The 12,337-nt window shown below is 38.8% G+C and overlaps 1 protein-coding gene across 2 annotated transcripts in view; it reads right to left on the bottom strand.

Annotated features, from left to right (window-relative positions):
• LOC117424076 (hydrocephalus-inducing protein-like) overlaps positions 1–12,337 on the bottom strand; it is a 76,556-nt gene that overhangs the window by 47,712 nt on the left and 16,507 nt on the right. For both annotated transcript variants that reach the window (XM_058992789.1, XM_034040121.3), the window contains exons 8-12: positions 8,359–8,560; positions 7,671–7,854; positions 6,294–6,393; positions 4,891–5,009; positions 819–1,042 (exon numbers count right to left, since the gene is read on the bottom strand). In XM_058992789.1, coding sequence (XP_058848772.1) covers positions 819–1,042; positions 4,891–5,009; positions 6,294–6,393; positions 7,671–7,854; positions 8,359–8,560 — 829 coding nt within the window. The remainder of the gene's footprint in view (positions 1–818; positions 1,043–4,890; positions 5,010–6,293; positions 6,394–7,670; positions 7,855–8,358; positions 8,561–12,337) is intronic.

Here is a 12,337-nt window from a genome sequence, read left to right as displayed (position 1 = left end):
GTCAGGAAAGGTGTGAAGGTCACTGCTTGAGAAAGAAAAAAAAAAATAGAAATCATTGACCGTTCCAAGGCTGACAGGAGCAGTAGCTACACTCAGTGGCTTTCAATGAGAATGGATCTCAACCAAGGTGAAAGTGTCAATAGATGAAGATTTAGAGGCACCACTTCCATTTATCATAATTTGCAAGGTCTTTAAATCATGAAAATGCTGGAAAAAAAAATTCTACAAAAAAAGTAAAACAATTGAAAATGAATAAAAGTTACAGCTTACGGACAGCCAATCTTTCATGATTAATAAGGAAGTTTCACTTAAATAGACGGTGAAAGACTTCGTACATTAAAGGGAGAAATGTACAACAGAATTGAAGTGCAAAAGAATGCACTTAGCTTCCAGCAGGAATACCTTGTCAGACTGGTATTCAAAGATGTTCTTTTTCTTATGGAAATTAAAAAAAGCTTCAGTAAGTAATAGAAAAAAGTACTAGATAACATTAAATCCTATTAAAAAACTTTAAAGGACTGTTTTAGGAACTATTTTATAAGATCTTTTTAATGAATAAAAGCAAGTTTGAAGTTCATAAAACCCCTTTTCTACTGTTTCAGAGAGGTTTAGTACTTTACTCTCATCGTTCAGAGCACTATTTAACTTAATATTTATAACACCATTGACTCCATATAGAGATATCAACAAGACAAGCGTTGGTCAACAGGGATGAATAGGCTTACATCTAACTAGTATATTAATAGTGTTGTTTTTTGTTCCTTTCCCCAAAACATGGCGCACACTATGCACTGGAGTAAATGCGAGTCTTGCCTCACCTGAACGTAACACTGATGTTTTGCGGATTGCCGTCTATGGAGAAGAAAAATTCCTCCTGGAAGTCTCCAAGAATGCTGGAGGAGAAAGAGACCTCGATGGCCTGGTAGCCCCCAGGCAGCACCACCCCCTCGCTGGGGTTGAAGGAGAAGCAGGAGCCCAGGGCAGAGGAGGGGGGCACCAAGCTGAAGATGGCATCAATGTCCCCTTTGTTGGACAGAATGGCCTGAGACACAGGGAAACGATCGAGATGGCCATTGCAATAAAGGGTGGAGGTAGAGAGGGCTATAAGAACAGCAGGATCCAGTGGTCTAAAACAGCAGGACTAATGTATTCCATTAAACCCAATGTAAAATAATAATGTGTGCCTTCCAATATAGAAATAGTGTCCAATATTCTTTTTTTTTTCCCATAATTCTAGTATATATCTTTTGATTGAGTGTTTATGAAGTAGAGTTTATAATTTTGTATGCATGCAATTACATATCTCTGGGAAACTGTATTATTTATAATTTGAAATATATACATAATTTGTAATACTTCTGTGGTTTATGTACTCAGAGGCTACACGCCCATTTTCTGGATGACTGCCTCCCTTTAATTGTGTCCTTTCTGCCGAGTTACAGCACTGGAAAATCATCATTAATTATTTGAAAGCATTGATTTTGTTTTTCAAAAAACACCCCAATGGATGGAGTTTTTAATCAGTATTTAATTATCTTATAAAATGTGTCAGTTCAGCTTTATTCTTACCACTAGTGCTAATATAATCAATTATAAATTATACAGTACATGATTGCTCTGGATTATTCATGACTAAGATTTCAAGGAACAGAATCTTTAATGAAATGTCCTTAAAAAAGCAGTTCCCTTGATAAGTCAACTCAACAATAATGTTCCCATGCTGCAATAAAAAAGTACATAAACTAACTTAAAATTTAATAACACTATGTAACACAATTTTTGTTCCTGGGTAGTAAGTGTTATTTCCTAATTGCTTATGCCTCAAAAGTATAGAAAATGGCTATTATTCCCCACAAACTTTGCTTTTGTGGCCAGGACAGTGATATTTTGAAATTTACCTATTTCCAATGAGAAAACGGGCAAATTTGTATCTTTTCGTTCACATAAAGTCAGAAAAAAACAACATATGAATCCAAATTAACATGTATTTATACTAAAGTAATACAAAAATGACTACAAAAGATTTAGAAGTGAGTAGTTTTTCGAGATTTACGATTATACTGTAAATCACTTTCACGAATCAGCCCCCAAATGTAGTCTCCCATCATGTTCTCGTTATACTGTCCTTGGTAGCGGCGTTCAAAGTCCAGTATATCCTGGTGGAAGCGCTCGCCTTGCTCCTCCGAGTACGCTCCCATGTTCTCCTTGAATTTATCAAGATGAGCATCAAGGATATGGACTTTGAGGGACATCCTACAGCCCATTGTGCCATAGTTCTTCACCAGAGTCTCAACCAGCTCCACATAGTTTCCGGCCTTGTGATTGCCCAGGAAGCCCCGAACCACTGCGACAAAGCTGTTCCAAGCCGCTTTCTCCTCACTAGTGAGCTTCTTGGGGAATTCATTGCACTCCAGGATCTTCTTTATCTGTGGTCCGACGAAGACACCAGCATTGACCTTTGCCTCAGACAGCTTAGGGAAGAAGTCTTGAAGGTACTTGAAGGCTGCCGACTCCTTATCTAGAGCTCTGACAAATTGTTTCATAAGGCCCAATTTGATGTGCAGTGGTGGCATCAGCACCTTCCGGGGGTCCACCAGTGGCTCCCACTTGACGTTGTTCCTCCCCACAGAGAACTCGGTCCGCTGTGGCCAGTCCCGCCTGTGGTAGTGCGCCTTGGTGTCCCTGCTGTCCCAAAGGCAAAGATAGCAGGGAAACTTGGTAAAACCGCCTTGGAGACCCATCAGGAATGCCACCATTTTGAAGTCTCCTATGACCTTGATGCCATCTCAGAAAAATGCAGCTATGTATCCACTTAGGCAGCTGGAACTAAACTGAACTGGTGGGCTTAAGGCCCCTGTATTTATACTACTATTTATATTACTGGAAAGTTCTAGAAAGTTCTAGAAGTTACTCCAAGTTTACTCAGCACTGAATCTATCTGGAATGTTCTGGAAAATAGGTAAATTTCAAAATATCACTGTCCTGGTCACAAAAGCAAAGTTTGTGGGGAATAATAGCCATTTTCTGTACTTTTGAGGCATAAGCAATTAGGAAATAACACTTCAATATAATAACTACCCAGGAACCAAAAAAAAAAAAAAAAATTGTTACACGGTGTAATTTGATATATGTATATATCATTTTTTTTCTTCCAATTAGAACGTGCTCACAAGGTACCAAACGCTATTTGTATGCTGCATTAATTAAGCACCATTGGGATTATTCTGAGATATGCGCATGCGTCAGTGTGGTTCACTGCATTTTTTCCCATGCGATTAATTACACTGATATTAATGTAATTTGAAAATGTGAACTTTCGGCATTATAAATGAGATGTACTTTTAAAACATCAAAATAATGCAGCATTCAGCATGACACTGTAGTTAATACTTTTAGATGTCTGTTGTGCATTTATATGCAAAGAAGATTAATCCAGAAGATGTTGTGGATATTGTGAAGCAAAGCTAAGTTAAAGTAAATTATTGCTTTTCTTATGCAAATATCTGTTAACGTGTATATGTTTCATATTGCAATTGTGTTTTTCTGTTTTCGATATAGAAATATGTGCACGATATCAATATACAATTTTCATATCGATGCCCACCCCTAATTTATATATACAGTATATATAAAAATAATCATTATTTGCAAGACCAATGTGTTATAGAAATCACATATTTCTACTTTGGGGATTTAACTCATGTTAAGGACTGGTTTAAGGTAATTTCTTGGAATTACTATTAAAAGAAAATATTTAGAAACCTTAGTTAATTTTCCAATGAAGCCTCGATCCCATGCTTGGGCCATTCGCTTTGGAAATCAGTGGTCATCTACTACCATATTCAATAAAATGTGGTATTTATGAAACTTTAAGGCTGTTAAAGAAGCCAACAACAGAAATGTTTCGTGAACACCAAGCTGAACTTAATTAAATACCTGACAAGCTATTGCTTAGTGAATAGGTTATATACCACAGCTAGCAGCAGCCTAATGAAATGTTAAGCTGAACATGATCACTGATGATCACTATACTTAAAGGAATTGACCCTGCATTGGAAAATTCATACTCGAGTGCCCCAGGCAGAGTAGTGATTAAAGTTTGGCATGTCGTAGATCATTCTGATCAGCTTGATGTGTTCTTACAAATGTATGGATGCTAGCGTGCAGGGTGATCAATCACTGATTATTGTAGATACTCACATTCCACTTTTAAAAACACCCCAAGCATGTTTTTAGTGTACATCTACAGGGTAATACGTTAGCTATTATGTTTATAAAAAATTAACAATGGGTGACATAGTCAGTTTCTGTCTGTGTATTCCCAATCATTCTCTGTTGTTTTTGCTTATATTATTATTTACCATGCATACCAACTATTCCAGCAAAACCAACTACTGCATTTCTAAAATCTGTATTTCTGAAGTCAAGTGGTTTAAAACATGACCACTAGGTAGCTCTTCAAATGATTTTGCACAGAGGCTTTCCCTTTACTTGTGGTTGTGTTGCACCAAATGTAATGGAAGGTACTGCAGAACGTTTTACAAAAAAAAAAGATATGATTTTTAGAACAGTGAAGAGTTCCAGTGATGTACAGAAAGTAAAATGCAAACAAATCCCTTAAACAATTAAAATAAAATACATTGCAGATTTCTCGCAGAATTTCAACTTTTTTTGCTTGCAGATATATATATATTTGTTTGCTGCAGATTTAAAAGCAAAATGAGTATGTGCAGAATCCCATGGGGTGTAACAGTTGTAGAAATTACAGTCGCATCCCCCTGGTGGCCATTTCTAAAACAACAATACAGCATGATAGAGAACACACATAGTTATTAAACAGTTAGGAAATTAAACAGTCAGGAAATGTAGAGGCTATTGCCAATGCAATACCTCATAGCTGTGTTTCGATCCAACAAAGATGTTCCCCACGTGCAGCTGGTCGAAGTTAAACAGCAGTTTGGCTCCAATGCCCTCCCCTTTTACCCGGAGGGGCAGACGAGTTTCACGACCTAGGGGAATGTGTTTGAAAGCCAAATTAGATTTCAGTTAGAGGTGGATAGCCTTGCCTAAACTAATCCGATCTGACCTTGGATTCTTGTTTAAGATTAAAAATCAAGATTAAAAAAACTACTGTGTCTGGCGTCTGGTGCTGGGACAATGCGACAACAGAAACACTGAAACAGCAGCCGGCTTCTATTGCCATTGGTTTGTTACATAGCTTCACTAAATAACTGTATATCTATACTGAATCGGTACAATACTAATCCAATATGGGTAGGAAAGTAGACTTGTCCACGGTAGGGAGCATAGGTATTAATGAGCCGAGGGGCCAGACACCTACTGAAATGTGACAACACTCTATTCTGTCTAGATGTTACATGCAAAATGCTTCTGTGATCTTGAACATGCAGGTCTTCATCCCAAAAACCTAGCAACTTCTGTCATAATAAACCTGCAATGGAGGCATGATGCGATCAGATGGATCTAGGAGCATGTTTTATTTTTTTTTTTTTAGGGTTTTCTTGGTAAAAGGAGATCACAGTAACCAAGACTGAATAATTAGTTGCTATGCTGATCTGGAACCAAGGTAATTTGGATATCAGGGGAAAACCTTAATAACTTGGCACCAGAACAGCAGCCAGCTGAATTAGGCTGGGTTTCAATTAAAAAGTTAAATGACTTATTTATGGAGTTGGAAAGATTTGAGGCTCTGACCTCCCAGGATTACATTCATTGTCATGATGCAACTGAACTAAGACTGCATTGCAATTAAAAAGTAATGAGCCTTTTTTTTTAAAATATGCAATGTGTTTTGAAATTCACATACAGGTAAAAATACCTTTACGTGTAGCGTGACCAATTACTGTCCAGCCCCCTGTATTATTAGAGGAAGGATAAGGCACTAAAAGGACAACAAAAGTGATTATTTTTCCCTGCAACCTGCTCACTAAGGAGGATTCTGCTTGACTTGTAATGTTAATACTGTATGACCATCATTCAATATTATTATAAGTTAAGCAGTGACTAATGCAAATGTTATCAACCCTTCAACACTACTTTCAGGGATCATGAAATGAGATAAATTCAGCATGTTCACTTGGTTAATTCCTTTTAGTGAGCGTTTGCTTACTATAAATCCCACAGACAATAATGAATGGCCCGAGTGTAATGGACTATTTCAGTTTCCATTCTCATCTATTCCTCAGCATCGCTGAAAAATTCTACTAACAAAAGTGCCAGCAGATATTTTGTGCTAGAACTGGGCTAAAACCACCCAAACTTGTTGACCCTACCTGTAATGTCGCAGTAGATAGTTTGCTGATAAACCTTGGCCTCTTTTGGTTTAAATATGATATTCACTTCAGCTGTTGAATTAGGCCAGATGTCACCTTCCTGTGATTAAACCAGAAAATAGGTTAGCCAAGCAATATCTTTTTTTTTTTTTTTTTTTTACTGTATTTTAATATAGTACTCAAAAACCATCAACCCTATTATTTTTAGTACCTTTGCCTGGACAGCAGTGTGGAGTAGTGGTTAGGGCTCTGACCGGAGGGTTGTGGGTTCAGTCCCCAGTGGGGGACACTGCTGTTGTACCCTTGAGCAAGGTACTTTACCTAGATTGCTCCAGAAAAAACCCAACTGTATAAATGGGTAATTGTATGTAAAATAATGTGATATCTGTATGATGTGAAATAATTTATATGTGATATCTTGTAACAATTGTAAGTCGCCCTGGATAAGGGCGTCTGCTAAGAAATAAATAATAATAATAATAATTTCACTGAACGATACCGAGCATTGCTTGTTCACAACTCACTATTTTTAACAAACAGCTGTGCCACCTTTCATTTTGAGGATCAGTAAATGATTTAGGATCAGAAGGCTTGTGTGGAAATCCACCAGAAAGCACTTTGCATCGTACCAAAATAAACTACTAAAAGTGTTATGTTGTGTGCCATGTCTCAGTGCACTGACTCTACATCCTAGCACTGCAGGCTTGAGTCATGCAATTGTACTTCGAGTTTCTGCATTTTGACAACCCTGGCATGTATTGCTTGAGAGTCCACGCCTTCTAGTGGCACATATGCTAGTAACACTGGTTCGATGACAGAGGGAAAAGAAGCATCCATTAGAAATGACAAGCAGCTTCTCATCTTTGGTCAATAAACTAAATTAAAAGGTACCATCAATACTATGTAAATTCATGAATGGGCCTTGCACCAAGTGAAAAAGAACACCCTAATCTAATTGATGATTGGATCAAGGAAAGCTATGGGTCACGGTGGCATGGGATATTTAAGGATTACTAGGTGTCTTGACTGTAACTAGTAAATAGGAGGCTGTGTGGTCCAGTGGTTAAAGAAAAGGGCTTGTAACCAGGAGGTCCCCGGTTCAAATCCCACCTCAACCACTGACTCATTGTGTGACCCTGAGCAAGTCACTTATCCTCCTTGTGCTCTGTCTTTCAAGTGAGACGTAATTGTAAGTGACTCTGCAGCTGATGCATAGTTCACACACCCTAGTCTCTGTAAGTCGCCTTGGATAAAGGCGTCTGCTAAATAAACAAATAAGAAGAAGAAGAATCTAAGTACGTGGGCGATTACTGCTGGGTGGTATTTGCTTGATAATTATAGTAATTATAATAATAATCATCAAGCGCAGTTACAAACCAGCAGATCTATGTGAAAGATGTCATCAGAAAAAATCATTTGGTCATCCTGCAGCAGTCTCTGCCGGTTCTGGAAGGTGCGCGACAGGACAGAGATTCGCTCACGGAGCGTAGGGTCAGCACTGCACTCTGCCAGGAAGAGGTCCATGTCATCGTCTTCCTCCTTTTGCAGTTCAGAAGAGAACCTGAAAATAGAATTGGAGACCAGGATTTTTGCCCTCCTGTTTCTACACGGGAGATGCCCAACCCTTTTAGAGAATTCAACATTCTGCTTGGTCCCTGTTTTCGTGACCTTGGAAAAAGAACTTTAACACCTTGTGTCATATTCAGAAATCATTAGCATGCCAATGACAGCATTCAACTACAATGATTTTAAATGTACATGCTTTATGAATGCAGCCCCTTTGTGCCTTAGGTTTTCCAGATACAATACTGCATAATAACTGGAAATGAGATGTGTCGTCTAGGGCTAAGTTACTGCTTCCTTAAAATGCAAGTAAAAGCAAATGATTTATCAGTGCTAGCTGTTTGGTTCATTTGTGAGATTGTATATAGATATGTGGTCCCTGAAGCCCTGGGCCACATAGAGAGACAAAGAAAAAAAAAGGCAGATTTCTCATGAAAATTAGGTTAATAACACTTTCCACCCTTTTAAGTTCAAACAGCACCGAAAGCTTACGTTAACCCACCTGAGTTTTTGTTGATCTTCTTCTTCTTGTGTAGCAAAAGCTTTCCATTGGAAGTGGACTATGACATCACTTCTGTTACTAATGGTAATCACTCTCTGATTGGCCAGGGACAAAAAGGTTTTTTCAATAATGACTGAGTTTTTGTCGAGTCGGACGTTTATGTCTGTTGCCGCTCCATATAAGCTGATATAAATGTCTTCCCCTGAAAACAGAAATCAAAGAAGAATTACAGTATAGATGACCAAAATATAAGCAAAGACTATGGAAAAGGTGTAGTTCCATTGAGAGCCGCCAAGGTGGTGCTGTTGGGTAAGAAGCTGTTTTTGCTCTTGTGCATGAAGGTGTAAGTGATGTTCATGAGTTTCATGAAATACTGTACAGCATGGCTGTCCAAGCCAATTTGCATGTGTATAGAAATGGAAATATTGACAAATAATTACAGTAGGAAATAAAATCTCTTGCTATACAGTGCAGAACATCTAAATATGTATCTGTACATACAATTAATCACATATTAAATTATTTGTAATAAAAAAAAGTAACAAACGTAAAGTTGGAATTTGCAACATGATTGTAGAATCGAACACAGCAATGCTGTACAGCTCAAATGTATCAACCACACATTTTCCAATGTTTACCATTTTTTTAACAAGCTGCAATACTGTACAATACTGAAAGTGTTCCACAGATTCTCAGAAGCGCATGCCATTGAGCGAACCACTAAAAAAAAAAAACACGAGGATCTTGATATATTTAACAGCTGTGATCGTCTTTGAGGTTTATGTATTTTATCTCTCTTCAGTAGATTACCGCAAGCATGGTTTATTTTTCTGCATACAATTTGCCTGCATGGAAACAGGTTTGAAAACACTGTGGAAAAATGATTAAAAGCAGGGTCTCTGTGGAATAAAAAAGGTTGTGTAGGGAAGCACATCCCAAAGCAAATCTGCTGAATCACATAAACAACCTCTCCAGCTAATTTCAAGCGGTGTATTACATACTGTGAAAAGGTCTTTCTGTATTTTAAACACCAAGGAACCTGATTGTTACTGAATCCACTCGTTATTTGTCTTCCTGCAACCTGCCAGGAAGTCCTTCTCCATATTAGAATAAAAAAAAACTCTTCTAGTTGAACACTTTCCGTTAAGAAACTGTTGGAAAAAGTAATAGGCCCACATTTTACCATCATGATAAACATGCTGCTTTAAACATGCTCCACACAATTACTGTATTGCTTTAGAGTTTGCTAAAATCCTAAACATACAATATCGTAGTCTTTACAATGCATTAAAAAGATAAATAAATAAAACATTGGAAATCTCCATGAAAAAGAAAGGTCTGTGGTGTTTCAGACAGCCTCCCAATCTGATATCAATGAATCTCTTATTAGCCCCAGTGAAACTGAATGGCTAAGTGCCCAGGGAGGGTCAGGGAAGGCTCTGACATAAACATCAAAAGCTAATGGTTGTTACCAAGTTATTGAAAATGCAATTTTGGATACTAATGCATCAAACAGCAACGTGATTTGAATGGGAGAGCACAGCGCAGTATGTACAGTAGATTTGGCACTTCAGGGACAAACGCACTTTTGCGCTGTTAAAAATTGAAAAAGTAGACTACTTTCTTATTAGACATATCATCATAATAAGTTAATTCTGTATTTCTAGTGTCCCCCCCATTTTTTACAATACACCGCACCCTTTAAAATAATGTCATTTCAAAACAAAAATGTGGCAAGTTATTTTGTGCTGCCTCCTTAAATCACTTGAGCTAACCTGACATAAGGTACAAAAAGCTATGCAGGTGTGTTCACACATGACTGCCAGTTAGATGAGGGCTCCCGAGTGTCGCATTCTGGTAAAGGCGCTCCGCGTGGAGTGCAGGATGCGCCCTATAGCCTGGACCTAACCGGTTCGAGTCCAGGCTATTCCACTGCCAACTGTGGACGGGAGCTCCCAGGGGGCAGCTCACAATTGTCCGAGCGCCGCCTGGGGGGGGTGGTTTAGATCGGCCGGGGTGTCCTCGGCTCACCGCGCACCAGCGATCCCTGTAGCGCCTGTGGGCTTGCCTGTAAGTTGCCCAGAGCTGCTTTGTCCTCCGAAGCTGTAGCTCTGAGGTGGCTGCATGGTGAGTCTGCAGTGTGAAAAAAAGCGGTCGGCTGACCGCACATGCTTCAGAAGACAGCGTGTGTTCGTCTTCGCTTTCCCGAGTCAGCGCGGGGGTCGTAGCGGTGAGCTGAGCCTAAAAATAATTGGATATTCTAAATTGGGAGAAAATAATAAAATAATTGCAGACTTCTAAATTTAAGAAAAAATAAATATTGCCAGTTAGATGTCACCGAGCTCCGGGTGTGTGTGGCTGGAAAAAGGCACTGTCATTTGATGACCTGTGTCTGCAATTGTGTGAGTACTAGCACAGCATCCTGTCACAGACTCTCTTTGCAACGACCCTGACCACTTCACTGCTGCAGTTCCCTTTTTCAAACTCAGCTAATGACATGCCTCATCTCATGATAGAGTGCCACTGTCTCAGGATTTCCAGAACAGAGCTTCAGAAGGGCTGCATACCTTTTGTAAACTCAAATCATAATATTACAAACCGAAATACACAGCCAACCTGAGCGAGCTGATGGAATGCGCAAAACAAAAAGGTACCGTAGTAGAATTTTAGGGTGGTAAGCAAGTGATCCAGGTCTAAACATGAAACATTTCAGAATCTTTTTCTTTTTAACTTATTTTAATGAAAAAATGCAATTTGCAATTGGATCCCTGCAGTGCATGAAGCAAAATTAAGCACCCCATCAGTTTATATAAATCTCGAACGAGAGATATGATCATTAAGCATTGAATCGAAGTGTTGGTAGTCATTCTTGCATGGGGGAGTTACTTTTCAATTTAATCTAAAACCCAGTGATCCTGAGAACATGACAGCCACACTGATCAAATCAATGTTTTCTCTTATCGGCTCAATATCTCATTTGTTTATAACAAAAAAAATGATGTACCCCCCCCCCCACCGCCCCCCTCCCATCCCGTCCCGTCCCGTCCCGGATATAAGAAAGTCTGGGGAACAGAACGAGGGAACTGCTTTTAATAACAGAGATGCTGACAGATTCATGGCCAGGAGCTGCGGTTTAATCTAAAGTGAGACTGCAAAATGTCAGGAAAGCAAACTGAGAAAGTGATATTTAATGAACTGTTGCCAACTCAATATATACATATATTTTATATTCTAAGACCTAATCTCCCATTTCTCTGCTGATTCGGTATTCATCTTTCTGCTGTGAAAGGCAGCATTGCTGATAAAAAATTAAATAAAAAAACATAACTCTCAGCCAATGTATATACGTTTGATTTCACTGTACAAAAAAATGTCTAACTGCACGGTGAAAGGAGATTAAAGGGAAACAAGATTTCATTTCTTAGCTGTTTAATATCCTGTGTTCTGTACGATTCTGTTATTGTGTCTGTTTACAGTAGGTCATTGTTTGCCATGCTACTTAAATATTCCAGCAAATAGCTGCTTTTATGAAGACTCCCCAGTCTGACTGAAGTGCTGCACTGTGCACTGAACTCCGTAGATGATCCATTATGCACCAAATCCTGCGCAGCGCTAATATTCTTCCCCGATAACATTCTTCAGCCTTGAAGAGTTTTTCTGAAGCATAGTAGAACAATGTTGAAGATATTAAGTATCCCTAAATCCATCATGTAAAGCTTCCTTTTTTTACTAGTGCCTCAGAAACACACCTTCTGCAAAGGAGGGCTATTAGAGATGAAGGCTTACTTTATGACCCCTCTCACTGCCTCCTTTAGCACTCTTAAGTTCAACCTTTAATGTCGAATACCATATGTTTTGTGAACTTGAAACACATCTGAAGGTGCAATACTACAGAGCAGCCCTTTCCTCCCTGTGAATCTCGCACAACAATACGCAGAGAAATGTGTAGTGAAGCTAATCAGAAAAAAAACACGTGAAT

This window comes from Acipenser ruthenus, chromosome 19 (assembly GCF_902713425.1).
Source record: "Acipenser ruthenus chromosome 19, fAciRut3.2 maternal haplotype, whole genome shotgun sequence".
NCBI lineage: Eukaryota > Metazoa > Chordata > Actinopteri > Acipenseriformes > Acipenseridae > Acipenser > Acipenser ruthenus.
This window is presented reverse-complemented; position numbering and strand designations above follow the sequence as displayed.